Here is a 19,615-nt window from a genome sequence, read left to right as displayed (position 1 = left end):
AGAATAATAGGGTTGTAACAGTAGGTAATTTTAACTTCCCTAATACTGACTGTAATACAAGGAGGAGTACACTTGAGGAAATCAGGAGGGCAAAAAGGGGACATGAGATATGCTTGACAGATAAGGTAAAGGAGAATCCTAAGGGATTCTATATTAAGAACAATAGGTTAACTTGGGAGAGAATAGGTCCCCTTAAGGATCAGTGTGGTTATCTATATGTGGAGCCATGGGAGATGAGCAAGTTCTTAAATGAAAACTTCCTGACTGTATTTACCATGGAGAAGACCTTGGAAGCTAGGGAATTCAGGGAAGAGAACAGTCACATGTTGAAATGTCACTATTACAAAAGAGGAGTGTTGGTGGTCTCGAGACCAATAAAAGGTGGATATATTGCCAGACCCTGACTAAATGTATCCTAGGATGCTGTGCGAAGGAAAGAAATTGCTGGGGCCCTGACAGAGATTTTTGTATTGTCCTTAGCCACAGCTGAGGTACCAGAAAACTGGAGGGCGACTAATGTTGTGCCTTTATTTAAGAAGGGCTGCAAGAACAAGCCAGGGACTGGATGGACTGGGATTGTCTTCCATGGAATGAAATAGACTGAGGGGTCACTCTCTAGAGGTATATAAAATTATGAGGGGCACAGATAAGGTAGATGTCATAGTCATTTTCCTAGGGTAGGAGAGTCTAAAACTAGAGGACATAGGTTTAAGGTGAGGGAGGAAAGATTCATAGGAGATATGAGGCAACATTCTCCCCCACCCCCTGCCCACCCCAACCCAAAGAATGGTGGGTATATGGAACAAGCCATCAGAGGAAGTGGTAGAGGCAGGTACAATTACAATGTTTAAAAGACATTGGGACAAGTTCATGGATAGGAAAGATTTAGAGAGATATGGGCCAAATGCAGGCAAATGGGACTTGCTCGGGAAGACACCTTGGTCAGCATGGACGAGTTAGGCTGAAGGGCCTGTTTCCGTGCTATATAATTCCCTGATTCTAATTAAAATAGTCTCACTTCAACAAACAGAAAGACATACCGGGGCAATAAAAAAAAAGTACAAGTTTACCAGAGAGAGCAAGTGTAACTGAAAGCTTAATAAAGGAGAGATTAAGGACACCTTTGACAGAAACATTAAAACAAAAGGTGTTTAGAAAGTAAATCACAGATTAAGGAAGGAACAATGAATGTTCTGCACCTTATGTGGAGCACTTTAAGATGCAGTGATGGCATGAGACAAAAGATTACAAGCAAACAAAGGCTGAGGAATATTTGTGAACTATGGTTAAATAATACTGGTATTCCTTTTCACTTGCTGCCACACTTTAACTTTATGCTATCAAACCTTCAAATAATTTCACTTGAAGTGTTCTCTGGGACTTTTGATTTTTCAAGTTAACATAAAAGTTGATAAACTACTGTCCAATTCCCTGGAAATTATCAAGGTACATCTCACTGTACAAATGATATGAGAAGTTCCTCTTGTCCAGATACACCTCAAATTACAAACTTTCGATTTATGAACAATAATGAACAATCCTTGATGTTAAAAGGCAGACAGATAATGAAGTACCAGCCTCTAACCCATGATTATTGTACCCCATATTAGCACTGTAAGACCTTCTACTGTACCATTAATATTATAAGTAATAAATGGCAACAGAAATCATAGGTGCAGCTGTGTCAACAAGATCGTTATCCGTTAGTTTGACAGCTGTGTTATGTTGACAAGGATGCCATGAACAGACTGTAGCCACTTGACATAATGGGTTGTACTTGACATAATCAGTCCTTGAAACCAACCACAATATTTACACAGACCACAAAAATGGAAGTCACTCCCTGAAGAGGAGAGCAAATAGAGCCATAAGGAGGGATGCATAACAGAAACAGGCGATTCAATGCACCAAGTCTATGCCAACCATCAAGCACCCATTTTTGCACTAATCTTACCTTAATGCATTTTATTCTCTCCACATTCCCATTAACTCCCAAGATTTTACCACTCACCTACACACTAGGGGGTAATTTATAGTGGCCAATTAACCTACACATTTTTAGAATGAGAGGGAAGTGGAGCACCTGGAGGAAACCCATGAGATCACAGGCAGAACTTGCAAACTCCACACACACCACCAGATGTCGGGATTGAACTGAGGTCACTGGAGCTGCAAGGCATGTTGTCGTACAGTATGAGAAATTACGATCTTCATTCATTTGTTCAGTACTGTATTGGAAGACAACTTCTATTGGGTGTCACAAAAATGAATCATGTGTGGCAAAGGTTATAATGGAGAGCACATAATAAAAAAGGTTAAGCATGTAGTTAGCAGATCAAAATGAATGGCATGTGCCCCAAAGTTTGATGCTGATCAAGGAAAAAGCAAAATTATTATATCAGAACTTGGAAAACAAAATGAAGTAAATGGGTACGATTTTACTGCCAATATGGAAATGTGGCTGCAGGGTGACCAAATTAACTAAATATCCAGGGTATTGACCTTTAGAAAAAAAAACAGGCAAAAAAAAAGGATCTGGTATAGTACTAATAATAAAGGAAACCAGTACAAAGGTGAGACATGATCTTGCTTGACAGATCATGATGTAGAACTAGGATCAATTTGGTCCAAGCTAAGAAACAGCAAAGGGCAGAAAACATTCATAGGAGTTATATTGGGCCCCCAAAAAGAGTAATTAGGAGGAAGGTGAATTCATGGAACTGTAAATGAGATGCTTTTCTAGATTAGCAGCCAACTTCGGAAAAGGCTATTTTGGACCCAGTTCTATTTAATGAGAAAGGGTTAATTGGTTATCTGTGGCAAACAACCTTTGGGGAAGAGTGTACCAGAATATAATGGAACCTGAATTTGACACCATCTTTAATTCAAGAGAGAGAATTAAGAAGTTGCCAGAAACAGCAATTTCTGAGGGCTGGGAGCAACTAGGCAAAGGAGGACCATGGAATTGATGAAAAAAAGGCAAGACAGAATAAGAGAGTAGTATAGCGATGGGCTATGCACTGAGCTAGAAATAATGACACGCAGTCGGTAGGTTGCACTTGAGACTGGTTTATTGCGAACCTCGCCGCGCTGGCTTTTAAACAGTTAAGTCCCACCCTCTCTGGGCAGCGATGACATCAGAGGTGCGCAACCAGAACCTCTTCCTGTGTGCGGGCTTTCTTCCCTCGCTGGTGGAGAAGGCGGCCCAGTGCCATTTTGTGGCTGGCCTCTCTGCCAACACGCACGCCATTTTCGGAGACGATTCGCTTGCATGCAAGGTGGGTCACCACAGTAGATGGATAAGAAAGAAAAGACAATTGCAAGAGCCTTTACAGGTATGTACAAAGGAAAAGAACTGAGAGGGCAAATATAGGCCCCTTAGAGAGACTGAAGAATTTATAGTGGGGAATAAGAAAATGGGTGAAGTATTAAACAACTGTTTTGCATCTGTCTGTCTTGGGAGAAGACACAGAAAACCCTGCTGGATATAGTACAGAATCAAGGAACTAAAATGAGAAAAGAGTTAACTATTGGTCAAAAAAAGTACTGGAGAACTTAGTGAACTTGGAAGCTAATAAATCCAAAACACCCAAAGATTAACCACCGCCCCCCCCCCCCCCCCCCCCCCAATGAATGCTCTGATTATCATCTTCTATAGATCCTGAAACTGTTGCGATGGATTGGAGGACTGCAAATACGATCCTACCATTGGGGGTGGGGGTGGGGGTGGGGAAGAGGGGGAGTGAAAATGTAAGTACTGACCTGTTAACCCAACATCAATGGTAGTGAAAATCCTGGAACCTTTAAAAAGAGCACTATGGAAAGAATAAGGAGGAATCAGCAGAGCCAAGTTGGATTTATGAAAAGGAAATTATGGTTGACTAAGCTACTGGTGTTCTTTTGAGGACATGACTTGTAGAACAGATTAGGGGAACAAGTGGTTGTGGTGCACTTGGATTTCTGGAAGGTGGTCCACAAGGTTCAGCACAGGAAGCCAGTCACCAAGGCACTGCACAGAGTATAGGGAAATTGACTACGATGAATAGAGAATTAGTTATTGGACAGAAAGGAAAGAGTGGGAATAAACAGATCCTTCTCAAACTGGCAGACAGTGACTAGTGGGGTGCTGCAGCGATTGGGGCTGGGGCTGTAGTTATTCACAATTTGTACCAACCATTTAGTTAAGGGGATGAAATGTCATATTTCTAAATTTGTTGATGGTACTAAACTAAATGAGTTTGTATGGAGATTTTAAAGAGGCTTCAAGAGGTTATGGACAGGCTGAATGAGTGGGAGATGGCAGATGATGCCGGGAGATGGCAGATGATGCCAGTACCTGGCAGATAAAATACAATGTGGAAAAATGCAAAATTAATCATTTTGGTGCACATTTCAAAAAAGTGGAATGTGTGTTCAGTGGTGACAGACTGGGTAGTGCTAATGTTCAAAAGGATGTGTATTTGTACACAAGTCATTGAAGGCCAACATGCAGGTGAAGCAAGCAATTAAGAGGGAGAATGGTATGCCAGGTTTATTTTGAGAACATTTCAATGCAGGAGCAAGGATGTCTTATTGCAGTTGGGCTTTGGGGAGACTGCACCCGGAGTATCGCGTACACTTTTGATCTTCTTATCCAAGAACGGATAAACTGCCATACAGGAAATACTGGTCTTAGGGATGGTGGATTTGAACTCTGAGGAGAGATAGAGTATTCTGGCTCTGCATTCTCTAGCAATTAGAACAACAAGAGGAGATCTCATCAAAAGTTACAAAATTCTTAAAGGGCTTGACAGGCTAGATGCAGAGATGTTTTCCATGGCTGCAGAGTCTAGTATCAAAGCACAGTTTTAATATAAGTAATTATTTAGGACTGGGATAAGAGGACATTTCTTTACTCAGAGTGGTGAAGATTTGGAATTCTCTAACCTGGAGGGCTTTAGAGACTCGATTGCTATTTCATTCAAAGTGCACATCACTAGATTTCTGCTCATTAAGGGGCTAGTGCGAGAAAATGGCACTGAAGTAGAAAATCAGCCATGATCTTAATTCATTGTGGAACAGGCTTGAAGAGCTGGGTGGCCTACTCCTTGCTCCTATTCTTATGATCTTATGACTGTAAGTTTAAGCCTCTTCTGATCAATCATCCAGAGGGTTCTGAAAGATTATTCAAAAGCCAATCATCCAGTAATATGGTATTCCAATCAAAAAGCCTAGATGACAGCAATGCTCTTCCAAAAATATATCACATTATTCCTCTCCATCAAAGAATATTGTGCAAGGAATAAAATGGACAACACAACCTGTACACTTAGCTAATATCAAGAACTTGACTGACAACATCCAGGTAGTACTTTTGTTCCCAACATCACTTCATGGATCAGGGTGCTATTGGTTTGCTACCTGCAACACAGAGGTTTGTCATTTCAGGGTCCGGCAGCAAGAAAACAAAAGAAATCACCTACCAATATAGTCATAGGTTAACTCAGTACTTTTTGGGATGACATAGCCTCTGCAATAACGTACAGGCAAAATTATGGCCAGAGTACAAGCATAACTCATTGAGTACTACCCTAAAAAATCTCCAAGAAGACTCCAATGTCTCCAAGAAAACATTGTCAAGTTGGCAGATAGGTTGTGTTTGATGAAGTACATCAGGATGATGTGGAAGAGTTACAGGAATCAAGTGGTAAAGAATTGAAATAAGATCTCAAGCAGAGGTCACAAGAGCAAGCTGACACCATCGAAACAGTTCACTATGAAAAGGCTTTGAGGCAATCTGCTACATTGAAAAGGCCTCTGAAGCTCACAAGCCCAGCATGAAGCACAGCATTAGATGTGTCTGCAATATGAAAGATGCAATATTTTGCTACAAGAATGAAAAAGATGAGAGTTATCCTGATGTTTACTGACAGCTTGTTAAACCCCAGCCAGAGCAAATCAGTCCCAAAGTACATCAAGCTCAGATTCACTAGCACTACCATCACCTGAACACCAATGACAACTCTGGTTCTCATCTCCTCTGTCGCCACTTCAACAATGCAAAATCACTTCTACTTGCGTAAGAAGACATGAATTAAGAGCTAGAGCACACCACTCAGCCTCTTGAAGCTTCTCCACTATTCAATAATATCATGGCTGATTTGACTACAATCTCAACGCTGCAGTCTTATCTACTCATGATAACCTTTCATCTATTTGCTTATCAAGAGTCTGCCTAAAAGATTCTGCTTTCATCTGCCTTTTTCCAAAGACTCTTATCCCTCTGAAAGAAATAATTTTACTTCCTGTGTCTTATTATACTACACAGTGACTGCTAGTTCTATATTCTACCACAAGAGGACATGTCCAACCTATCATGACCTCCACTGTTTTTGTATGTTTTAATTGTTGAGTACCCTGAAAGGATACATAATGCATGCTTTTATTATCTTAAATTAAGATTTACCCATTAATATAACGTTATATCATTATTACACGCACTTTTATGGGAGTATTTTTAAGTGCTTAGGTTTCTTTGCCTGAGATTCCTGAGCTGTAGAATACAACCAGAGCTTTTACATTGAAACTAATGGGAAACTCCTCCTCATTTTACAAACTCTCATTTAATTCATTGTTTTACCATAACACAAATGTAGCAGTGTTGAAATGTAGCAGTGCTTAACTGTAACCTTCAACAAAAAAAAATCACTAATCACTTTTATTGTAGTGGAATACTGACAGTTCAAACCAGTAGATTTTCTTGATGACCTTGATAAACCAAAACATCACTACAACCAAGGATTGGTATGAAGTACAAAAAAGGCTGAAGTATTAAGGAATATCTAATGGTTTAATTAAGATTTAGATTAATTCCTAGGACTTTCTTCTGTGATGCAGTCCAAGGAGCAAATGACAAAACCATCCTAGTTTTGTTATTTTGCTGCAGGTTTGAATGGTCTGTAATTTTCTGCTCCATCAGACCTGCATTTAAAGCAATACATGTGGTATAAATAAAGAAAAAGTCATTTTTGGGGTCAGATATGGTACAATCTGTGCATATAGATTTGTTCTAAGAACTTATGTAATCTTCCATGGTGCTTTAAAATTTTCCCGCATTATATATCTTCCAATTTAACATGAAATGAAACCAACCGACAGCTTGGGTTGAGCTGCCTGATCTCTACAGTAAGAGAACAAGTGCAATAAACTGGTCTTTCAATCTGCCCTCCAAGAAAACTTCTTGAGATCTGTTTCATTTACAGAACACACAGGGAATCTACATCATCTGGAAATACAATCCTAGAAGTTCTTCTAATGCATCCTTCATTTCATGATATGCATAGCCTGTTGAGTTGGCTGATTATGCATATCAGAGCATGGACATATGACAACACAATTAACTAGGATCAAGGGAGAATGAAATTTCCTTTACAAGGTGACATCCAAATGATTTTTGGATCTGATGGAGATATTCAAAATTACCAAGGGATGAGATTTTGGCCATATATGCAGATAATTTCAATAAGATACATTTAAGTATTGTGCTGATAAAACAAAGTTATATGTAGGATGTTTCCAATCATCCAACAGTACAAATCATTTTGCAACAACTGTCTGATTTGAGAAGATTTGTTGGGTACTTTCTAGAGATTAGGCTCATTGCTGGTTGAAGCAGAAAAGATGATACCTGGGAGTTGTGCAATTAACGATCATAGAATGCCAAGATAAGACAAGTAGTAAAAGCAGTGTTTTATAGTATGTAGATTTTAACATTTGGATGGATTAAAATGAGCATTCTAGCAAATGGCAAAAAAGGCTCGATAACTGGTGTTCAGAACGGGCCATTTTTGTACACTTCAAGTTCAATTTTCCCAGACAACCCCAGGAGTCCCAGTCTTGCAGGCCAATTTTTGCTGGCATTTTCACAACTACACTGATGTTATAACCTAGTGGAGGTCAGCAATGTCGCAGCAATTCCCTAATAGTTCAACAGGTTAAACCTGCCACAGGAATGACAACTCCATTCATGTGAATAAGGAACAATGGCTGTGATAATGGTAATTGGAGAATAACCTTCATTTGAAAAAAACTTAAGTGTACTAAAGTGTTTTTAAAATAGTTTTGTTTTCATTTTAAATTTTTACTAAGTTTTAAAACATTTTTTCTGCCTGATGAGAAAGGCAGTAGATATTATGCTTCCTGTTTACAAAGTCCAGGTTCAGCTACACTTACAGCACAATAAGCAGTCTTGCACATTGTCCTAAGAAACATATTGACATATTCACCAAAATGACATCTGAATTCCACAGGGAAATAAAATGTTACATGGAAAGATAACACAAACTAAGGCTGCATTCCCTGATGAACATTATAGCATTTTAGCAATGAGATAAATTAACTGGGAAAAATATAACTAAAACTCCACTAATTCAATTGCAAATATTTAAATACTTCAATAAATTAAACACTGCTGAGGTACTCTCACAACATTTAAAAAGCATCTGGGCAAGCACTATCACCAAGGCATAGAAGGCTACAGACCAAATATGGTGAATGTGATTAGTACATATGATATTTGATGGTCAACATGGATATGGTGAGCTGAGGGGCCTGTTTCTGTGCTGCATGACTCTAATACAAGGTCTGAAGAGTCCAGAGCCAACAGAGTTGACAGTTGGCATTCTAATAACTAGAGATATGGAAGGACACCACAGTCTGATGGAATGCACTTCCTATGTCAAGTGGGAACTCCAGGATGCTTCTCATGTCCAGGACCTTGGACAATGGATGGTGTCACTGCAAAGCATTAATCTGTGTAGATTGCATAATTCAGGAGGTCATCCCATAGCTCAGGAGTGTGTAGGTAGAGAAGTGAGTGTTCCCCAATGAGTATAATTGGAATTAACGGTATAGCCCCTTGGAAGGCTAGGCTATATTGGGAGAGTGAAAGAAGATCAGGAAACCAATATTGATGGGAGATTCATGGAACTGGGGGTTGTGTGTGTGCACACGTGCAGAACAGCAGACAAGTTTTTCCCTGGATGTAATTCCACGGTGTTATGCTGCCTTGTTTGTGCAAGAGTCAGGAATATCATTCAGCAATATATTCTAGGAAGTTGGGGCAAAAGGATGAACAGCCAGAGGTCATGGTCCACGTCTATATGTCTACATCTGCATAGGAAGAACGAAAGCCATAGTTTTGTCATCTTATTTTGGGAAGCTGGGAAATAAATTTATAAACAAGATCTCAAAAGGTGGTAACCTCAAGATTATTACTCATGCCAATGACTACAGAATCAGCAAGATATTAGAGGTGAATGTGTGGCTGCAGAGATGGGGCAGGAGGGAAATCTTTAGATTCTGGGATTTTGGAAACATTTCTGGAAAATAAGGGACCTGCATTGGCCAGACTGTACTTCCAAGGGATTGGGACAAATATTGTCATAGGATGGTTAACTAGTGCTGTTACAATTAGTAAGTAGAAAAATAACTTTAGAAATGGAAAGCAAATTTTGGAGGAAAGGGGATATAAAGCTGAGAAAAGAAAAAGAATCTGGCAGTGCATACTTCAATTCAAAACATCCACTTGCACACAATTGATCTTTGTCTTCTAATTGCTGCCTTGCTGCTTTTAATACATTACAATTAAGAGTGATGAATGATTTTATTACCCCCCCCCCCCCCCCCCCCCACTGTTGCCGGTTATTTCCGCTTCATTCAGATCACAAGGCTGCTCTATAATCGGTCTATTTTTGGCTTTCCAGTCCAAATGAGAGGGATTAATTTTGGATAATCCCCAATGCAAGCAGCAGCAGCTCAAGCAATTCAGCATCAGATGTGGTCCATGTCATCCTACTGCCTAGGATCATACCTAGCAGTCTTAGGTGCCCTTCTGATACAGATTCAGTCCATTAGCACAAGGAATAGGGTCAAAAGAATGATGCAGCAAGGGAATCAAGGGGTATGGGGAGGGAGCAGGAAAGTGAAGACTGAATCAGTCATGACCTTATTGAAAGGAAGAGCAGACTCGAGTGACCAATTGCCTTACTTCTTAGGTTAACACAGAGGTTTGTTGCCAATCCACTAGCTGAATTGAACGCATGTCACAGTTGCCGTTTTCCCGCTCTTGGTGCTGTACAGAGGACTCTCCACTCAGTTAGTGGTCAGTTAAGGGAAGAAAAGAAATCAAATGAGGAACACTCTCAACTAGGCTTGTTCTAGATGACACAAAAATGTCTGGGAGAAGAGGCTTAATGCTAGCAATTGCAAGTAGAGACATTTAGTAAAGAAAACAACAGCCATAATGTTCTACAAACAGCAACCGGATGAGTGACAAGATCATCAGCTAAAGTAACATTGATGGAATGATAAACCCTGGACAGGACACTGATGTTTATAAGCACTAAGCAAGACCATGAGATGTTTGACATCCACCCAGGAGGGCTAATTGAGCCTCAGTTTGATATCTCATCTGAATGATGGCACCTCTATCAGCCTCTTTTTCTCAAGACAGCAACTTAAACCTAACAGCTTCTGTGTGAGAGCAAAGCACAATTGACTGACAGTGAGAGAGTGACAGAATAAGAGAGAAGTACCACTCAAGTAAGGATAGAGTTTTGCCCACATAAAGGGCGAACACAAACTTGGACTGGTTGGGTTCTATTAACCCTTTCACATTTGTAACCTTGAAGCATTTTAATGAAACCTCAGTATAACAGGGTCACACCTCATCACATTTACAGAAATAGTCCATCTCATTAATTTTAAGGAAAAGAAATTCCCCTCCAAGTGTTTACTCAAAAAGAACGTAGTTTTGCTTCCAAACATATTCTAGGTATGCAGCTAACAATGAGTAAAGTTTTACCATCTCTGTTGGACAGGAGATAGACCAACCCAGTAAGACAGGTATCGGTAACTTCAGAAATATTGGTAGCACATCTTCCAATTGCCTGAATTGCGGCTGCAGCAAATTGTTTGTCCTGACTTTTCACATAAGTCTGAGTATGAAAAGAAATAAGGAAACTATTAACCAGATTAACTTTATTGTTATGAGCACAGCATCACCTATATCTTGTAACAAAATAAATGACATTTGGAAACTATGACTTTTAAAATTCTGGTCAATTATTAACCTAGATATTGATTTAAATGCTATATTTTGGCACGACAGTAAGAAAAAGAGCAAAAAAGTACATGATTGAGCAAGAATAGAATACATTGACATACTGTGCCACCAAGTGGCAAAATATAGTCTTTCACCAGCAATTTCTTATTCTTGGGTCATCTAAGACAATAATCATTAGTTAACTTATTTTTGTTTAACTCACCCTGCCAAAATTTTATGCTGTGGATCCAATCCATTTTTGTGCACTATTTTCTAGCTCCTTCAACAGTAGTGTTTGTAAAACCCTGAGAACAGATCATTTCTCTTAACTATCCATTAGGGAATGGAACATGGGTGTATGGGAGATGTGGCAGATAAATTTCATAGAATTTTTTTTTATATATAACTGGTAAAATTTCCCTCATAAAAATCAGACAGTAAGAATTCAAGGAAGTTACATAAATAGTGTTTATATGTAATAGTATATTTATGAGCTCTATCCCTAACAAATTATTAAGCAGAATATTGAAAGATACAATGGTGCCAGTTACATAAGGTGTTAACTACTACTGTACTCACCTGAAACTCTCGTAAGACTATAGAGATGTTGGTTTCACTGGCCAGGTTTGTCAGAATCTCGAGCTACACATAAGAACAAAAGGTCTTAAGAAAATAACACATGCTCTACACCACATACCATAGATTTAATACAGAATGAAAGTCACAAATGCACATTTATTGTAGAGATATTACCTCCATTTCAATTGCATATTTTCATCAAGATGGCAAACTTACTACTGGCATGTTAAATAACAAAATACAATATGATACCTTCAAAACTTTTATCTGTGTTGGATCAGTTGACCGAACATAAAAGCTTTTCAAATATGGCTCAAACATCCCCTGAGAAGAAAATTAATTTCTTTAGGAGATCTTGCAAAAATCAAAGAAAATTTAGAAGTAACCTTTCTATATTATATATAATAACTAATATAATCATACCTTTTTTTGTATAGACATTGTAGCAATATTCTGTAAAACAATGTACTGTACTTCTCTACATATTAAAGAGAAAGATCAGAGTTAGCAAACAGCAAATTTTCATCAATCAGTAGGAAGCATAAGTTGAGATAACCTGTCAAGTGGAGAATGCACATTTTTGTTTGAAAGAAAATACTCTGCCAGCTCTTTTAACTTTAATCAGAACAATAAATAGCATTATCTTTGGATATTTGCAGAAAAAGATTTACACCTTAATTTCCTTTCACAGCTGCTCAAGTGACAGATTACAGCTGGCCATTAGCATACTCTAGCAACCCCATTCATTTTAATAGAGTGTTGCCACTTCAGACTGGCCTAAGAGTCAATGTCGAGCCTCTTTACCCCATAAGGACAAGTAACAGTTGAGAATACAAGGTAAACTGGTAGAACAGAGCTTCACATGTCTGGGTGTTCCAACTCAATTTGGGAGGAGTCCAAAGTGCACGCCACAACTAAAATTATTGAAATTGCTGAGGAACAAGTATTGCTGAGGAGTATTCAGTTTTGGTGCACTTCATCCTGAAAACTTCTCAACCAAAGAGGGATATTTTGTAAACCAGCTTAATCTTATTTATCCATTTTTTTTTAAGAAGTCTGTGGGTAGCAATTCTTTGATAACACATTCCTATCAGTCACCTTCCCTCACCAAGTGAGATTTATTAACAGTACAGCACAGGCATTGAAACTCAGGAACTTTCCGAGCTGAATAGCTCAACAACACACTCTTAACCAGATGGGGCAGTGTTAAATCACCTGCACAGATCTACAGAAAACGCAAACCAAAACATAGATTTTTTAAAGCTGCAGATATTCACTGAAGCCAACAACCTATTTTCACAACTTAAGTTTGTCATCAATCTTTATTTGATAGCTTCAAATGAATGAAACCTTCAACACACGAAAAGTGGAGGGACTGGAGTAGTGCCACATTCTTGCAAATAGATTTAAGTAAGTAACTCACCTGTGGCTTCGAAGCAATCGAACCAAAGACTTTGCAACAATGCTGACCTCTGACTTTGGTGCAAGATGCCAGTAAAGCTGAGCAACCCCCATTACAACCTGAAGATAAAAAAGCAGACCTCAGCAGGGAACTTCTAAGGCCCAATTATTAAACATCACCAGCAATTTATAGTGAGCATGTGAGGTCATTGGGTGAGGAAAGGAATTGTCTCGCGTACGTTATGAAATAAATGTCCTACAGTACTCAAACTAAGAAGTAAAAAAAGACTAATGCTAGTCACAACCAAAGCCATGGTTGAAGAAATACATCCGAACTTTTGAAGATGGGTAAAGAGATAGATAAAAGGAGTTGAAGGAGTGTTTCAGACTAAAGGCTGAAGGATCTACCATTGAAGGCACAATAGTACAGGAAGCCAAGTTTCAGTACATCAGAAAGCCCGAACTGATTTGCAGGCTAGAGAAGACTGCCAAGGATGGACTCTTCCATGGATTCGTGACCAAGACCAAGTATTTCAAATTCAATGCAATGGTGAGGGGTTAAGGGAGGAAAGCAAACAAAACTTGGGGAGAGCTTGAGAGAAAGGTATGGATGCTCCCTATTTTGGATGAGTCCACAACTGATGTATGAAGAAACTAAAAATTAGTGAACAGATTATCACAACAGTCTGGAGATAACGATATCCAGGCAAAATTCACAGTGTCTTTGGTAACAATATCAAGATGAAAGTCAAAGTTAAAGTTGAGTTTATTGTCATATGCACAAGTACATGCATGCACAGGTGCAGTAAAAAGAAAACTTACTTGCAGCAGCATCGCAGGCATATAGCATCAGATAAGCAGCATTCACAAGAAAAACATAAATTAAGCATAAATTAAACACTTTTTTTTACAAGAAAGAACATAATTAGAACAAAGAAACCAAAATCCACCTTAGTGCAGAGTGATCAAAGTGGTCATAGTTTTGCTAAACTCTAGTGATCTTGTGCTGGTTGGTTCAAGAACTGAATGGTTGAAGGGAAGTAGCTGTTCTTGAACCTGGTGGTGTGGGACTTCAGGCTTTTGTACATCCTGCCTAATGGTAGCTGTGTGAAGATGGCAGCTAATGGTGCAGATGTGGCAATGATAAAGGATTACAAGCTTTGCTCAAAATGAACAGAGGACACAGGATTGAGGTCAAGGATTCTGAATTATAGCAAGAGCAAAATAATTTTTTTTCAGTTTGCTGGATGTTAAATTATGCTTAATCAACAACTCTGGTATAACAGAATTAGACAATGCAGTGGTCAAGGTGTGGTGTGTGGTGGCAGAAGAATTCAAAGTAAATTATGTTTCCTATGAAAATTGAACAATGCCTCCTGGTAAGATTACTAAGACAGTTGGCCAAATAAATGAAAGCAATATAACTATGGTGGACCAGAAAGGGGATAATGTGGAATAAGGTGAAGTAGTTAACCATGCTGAACACCACTGAGGTATAGAAAGGATAATGTGCAATTCAGGTCAGAAAATGGGATTGACCAGGACAGTCTCAGTTATGAGATCAGGACAGACACCACGGTGAAAGAATTTGACCAGTGGTCACCAAGGAGCCTTGCCAAACTTCTATTCATTAACTTGGTGTTAAACCTCTTGTTACATTTGGATTCAGCTGTTATAATTTCCTCAACCTACATCCAATCCTCCACAAACCAAATGACCCAAATAATTGTTGCCTGTATCCATTCCACATCATGCAACACTGAACCATTATCTGTCCTATTACCATTATTTATAACACTCATCTGTGGATGCAAAACCCACAAATCTGATGCCTTAATCTATAATCTTCCATCACGCTCCTCTTTCTGAATGTTTTGCTTTCCTTCCATCCCTCTTTCTTCTTCTTTCAAACCAACCTCAAAGCTTACTTGTGATTACTGTCAGTCGTCTTCCCTCACCAAGATTTGTTAACACAGTACAGCACAGGCATTGAAACTTGGGAACTTTCCGAGCTGAATGGCTCAACAACACACTGTCATAGCTATACCTCTGAAGATGGCTGGGAAAGCTTTCTATATTAAAACCTTAAATAAATTCAAGCTTCTTTTTGGTTAATCAGGTTTTGATCTGAAGCGGTAGTAAGAACAGTGTTGTAGGATAGTGGAAGAATTAGCACCTTCTTTTCAAAAAAACACCACATAATCAACAGCTTTTAGATTACAAACCAAATTAGTTCAATTAACCACAATGCTAATTTTGTTTCAGAAGCCAAACAATTAATTTCATTCCATCCAACAGAATGGGAAGTTTTTTTTTAAAACCACATTCATGCTCAAATTTTAATTACTTACTTACTATTTACAATACAAGAGGAAGCCACTGGGCCCATCAGATCCATGCTAGCTCCCAGCAGAGCAATCCCATCAGTCCCATGCCTCCTCTCCTTATTTTCCCTGCAGACCTGCAACTTAATCTCTCACATACAATAATCAACTCCTCGGTTTTTTAATCTCCCACTAACCTGCATTAAACAGCACGATCTTGAGCCCCACGGTGACACAGCAGGTAGTGATGCAGTGGCCTCACAGCTCTAGCATTCCAGGTTCAGTCCTGACCTCCAGTACTGTTTATGTGGAGTTTACATGTTCTCCCTATGACCACTTTGATTTCTTGAGAGCTCCAGTTTCCTCCCACATTCTAAATACAAGCTGCCAGTTTATAGGTTAACTACTTACTGCAAGAGAATCAGAGTAGTGGTGATGGGCAGGTGAAAGAGTAGCTTACATGGAAGTCGGGAAATGGGATGCTCTGAAAGCTGGCAAAGACTCAATAGACTGAATAGCCTCTTTCCATCTCATAAGAAAATATGAAATAAGCAGAAATCAATTAACTAAAAGCATGCTTTTAGGGGTTGGGAGGAACCCCACAGCACTGTGGAAATCCATGCAGTTACAGGTAGAACATGCAATTTCCACATGGACAGCATCCCAAGGTCAGGATTGAACCTAGATCCCTGGAACTGCAAGGCTGCTGCACAGCCATGCACCATTTTGGTGTTTGGGAAAATAGTTGAATGATCATATTACTGCACAAATGATGTGAAGGTAGCACTGAAAGGATATCCACAAAAGCTTGAATGCCCATTGACAAGAAACTTTTCACTGTATTTTGTTAAGTAACATAAAAAAAACTGATTTTAGTCATGTAGCCGATTATCTCACATCGCAAGCGTTTAAAACTTATCCTTCCAAGGATCATTAATGGCAAACATTTCACCAGTGTAGCTTTAAGCAATACAAAGCCATTAATTAGAAATATGCAGTAGAAAGTAAATAACAATGTTGCTGAAATCTAATCATCCACCTACTTTTAAATGACCTAAAAATTGCAACTATAATGTTGATCAAATATATTTTTTTCCCTTAAATGACATGCAGTTCTCTCTCATGTGGTGTCCATCCAACATACAAACAAGTCCATTTAAAACACCCCAAGCTGAAAACTGGTAAGTCAGATGCTCTAGTGTCACAGAGCAGCTTTCTAAAATATTTCAGAAGTCCTGTAATGTTACAGTGCACCTGTATACAATACACTTTTGAGAAGTGGCAATATATATATTGCAACCAACGGACAGATTTTATTATTTAAATGTCACTATTCCACTGCACTATTTCATTTCAACTACGGTTGAAGTTACTTGAATACCGCAACTGGTTGATCAGAGTTGAAGGTAGATAATAGTTCAAGGTAGTTTGCGTGTGTATAGCCCTACCTTAACCCAAATGGAACAGCAATGCCAGTCAAACAGCATAATTGCTCTTCCTCTACTTTCACTGCTGGTCTAATGAACCAACAGTGACATGTAGCCACTGAACCTGATCTGGAGAGAATCTGTCTGGAGGAATGTTACATCGCTGTCTCTGATATTTTTCTTTCCTTGTTAGCTTTACACACCAAAATTGACATAGATTTACTAATTCTAATAATTAAAACAATAAGGCATTTTGATACATACAGCTGCATTTCTGCTTTGTAGTAAAGGCCTGGTGTTACGAAGGAGCAGGCGGTGATCTGGGTCCATCATATATGGTTTTTTTGCAGCAACGCCACCATTATTTTTCTTTTCTTCATCAGAATCATAGAAATCTTTTTCATTATTTGCTTCATACAACTCTTCCTGAAAGGAGAAATCATTAATTGCAACAAAAAAATCACAACATTTCTGTAAGCTTTACATGTCTTTCAGTATTTAAAACATTCATAAATTGAAAACATAACAACCAAAAATAGAGTTTAAACACAGTCCTGCAAGTGGAGTATGTGCTTGTGTTTGAGCCACTGCAAAATGTTAGAAGTGTACTTTTATTCTATCTGCATGCAAAGTGTACAATTTCTCTAAAACCAGGCCACATTGTGCTCTGGCAAAGTGCCAAGAGACAACGGCTCATGAGTTTCCTTTCCTGCTGTAAACACCTATGGTATCATTTCCATGTCCAACACACAACTTCACTTACTGGGTATACTGCTAAGCAAAATTTTGTATGTAATTCAATACGATATTTATTGCAACCAGCATTGTTCCTTCAAAGGATGGGTTACAATCCATAATCATGTGTAATCTATACAAATCATTAAAAGCTTCAGGTATCACTGATCATATTGCATTGTTAGTTAAATATTTATCCATAAACGTGAAGCTTTCTGCATCATTAATTGAGTTATTTCATGATTATCCATCAACTCGTCACACAAAGCTTATCCAAAAAGTTTTCTTAGATTTATTTTTTGATTACAACTACTTAGAGCTGCTTTTTACCCATGTTGCAGGTAAATGACTATGTTTAACTCGTAACTAAATTACTCTTTGAAAGATACAAAATGTTCAGGTAAGTAGTGAAGCAAACACACTCATTTGAAGCATTACTAAGGATGTCCTTTTTAAAAAATCCACTCCAGTCACAAAACCAATTGCCTTTACTGTCAAAAGCACAATAAATGAATTGACTACCCTTAAGTGAAGAAAAAGCAGACCTAAATCAGTCCCTTCGAGAACCCATATAGTACACAACCTAAAATTACTCTATTTTCACAACGACAGGCTCTAGCATGGCTGTTAAGTGCATTAGATGTCCATGGAGATGACAGCAAGCCATCAACTCAACTGAGTAACAATAAGCTGCACTTTACTGCTGTACATAAACATAAATAACCTTCAATTAGGACTAAGATGCGAATTGGTCGAAATATTAACTTAGTGAGAGCTGAAATTCTTCAGCATGGTTGTCAACTAATTTTTTTAAAAGACTATTTCAATGCTGGGAAAATACAAGCCTCTTCCAATTTATCCTCATCACGATCTAACCTTCAGCATAATATTTCCATATATTAATTCTGCACCTAGACAATCCTTTTGATTATAAACTAAAACCAAGAAGCAATGCCAACACAGTGACATAATATTTTATGAACACAAGGACACCATAAAAAAAACAAGGTTCTGGAAATACAGAGTCTATTCAGTGTACCTAGCTTAATTTGCAAATTAATGAATGCATTTGCAAGATCCTTTCCATTAGTAATGTTACACTGCTTTGTGTGCTAACTATGGCTTGCAAATCATGCTGGCTCTGAGGATCAGTACTCTGCAATTTTTTTTAATATGTTAAGATTTAAAGATATTTTTAATAAGATCACAAACTTCTGCAAACAAAAAATCATTTGGCTTAATCTAACACAGAACACTGGCATACCGTGCCACAAAAACACAAGGTTTGTGACCAGAATTTTACAGACTGTTGAGTTAATGCTAACCTCATTTCAGTGAGGAAGTGTAATAAAAGCCAGCTGCTCTGTCAGAGGAACAATAGCAAAGATCCAATTGGCGAATGAAGAAAATAATAAAGCAACAAGTCTTAGTCTCAAACAAAAAAACAGAAGTAGTTGAAATTTTATTCAGATGGCTAGACTTTGTTAGCTGGCAAGATTTAAATGAAGATCTACATCCTATCATGGAACAATGTACCTTCAACAGTAGGTTCCGCAACAGAGATATAACTGCTGAAACTCAACAATTTTAAATTCTAGAGAAAACTAGAGAATATGGAGTACAACACTATACTTATATGCCTTGTGATTTACTATCTAGAGCTCAAAAACTTTACCCAGTTAAACTTGTACACCGACAAATTCCTCTCTGCTTCTGCTAACACTTCTGCACTAAATTAATTTGGAATAATACTTCACCCTTTTTATAAAAAAGGGTTGGTCGTGGTAGGAGAAAGGGTCAAAGAAAGAAAGATGTACTCCACTGCTGCAAGATTAGGCTGACTTACATGATTACTACATTTTCTTTGTAAAATTTCAGATCAAAATTAATTTTATGCAAAATGTATGTAAATCTAAACCATGCATAAAATTTATAATATATTCATTAATTGACTGAAACTGCATAGATTCTGATTAGCAGCGTAAACTTTTAAAACTGTTAATTCTTAATTTAACAAGTTATGAAAAAGTTAACTAAAAGCTGGAGAATCAATAACAAGCTTTTCA

The 19,615-nt window shown here is 38.2% G+C and overlaps 1 protein-coding gene across 2 annotated transcripts in view; it reads right to left on the bottom strand.

Moving 5' to 3' along the window:
* Nucleotides 1–19,615, bottom strand: part of ap3b1a (adaptor related protein complex 3 subunit beta 1a) — a 203,881-nt gene that overhangs the window by 118,657 nt on the left and 65,609 nt on the right. For both annotated transcript variants that reach the window (XM_052019559.1, XM_052019560.1), the window contains exons 8-13: nt 17,079–17,240; nt 13,086–13,183; nt 12,086–12,140; nt 11,915–11,986; nt 11,663–11,725; nt 10,844–10,976 (exon numbers count right to left, since the gene is read on the bottom strand). In XM_052019559.1, the coding sequence (XP_051875519.1) occupies nt 10,844–10,976; nt 11,663–11,725; nt 11,915–11,986; nt 12,086–12,140; nt 13,086–13,183; nt 17,079–17,240 (583 nt within the window). The remainder of the gene's footprint in view (nt 1–10,843; nt 10,977–11,662; nt 11,726–11,914; nt 11,987–12,085; nt 12,141–13,085; nt 13,184–17,078; nt 17,241–19,615) is intronic.

This window comes from Pristis pectinata, chromosome 7, assembly GCF_009764475.1.
Source record: "Pristis pectinata isolate sPriPec2 chromosome 7, sPriPec2.1.pri, whole genome shotgun sequence".
NCBI classification, from domain to species: Eukaryota; Metazoa; Chordata; class Chondrichthyes; order Rhinopristiformes; family Pristidae; genus Pristis; species Pristis pectinata.
The sequence above is the reverse complement of the archived record's forward strand: the minus strand, read 5'-3'. Positions and strand labels throughout refer to the sequence as shown.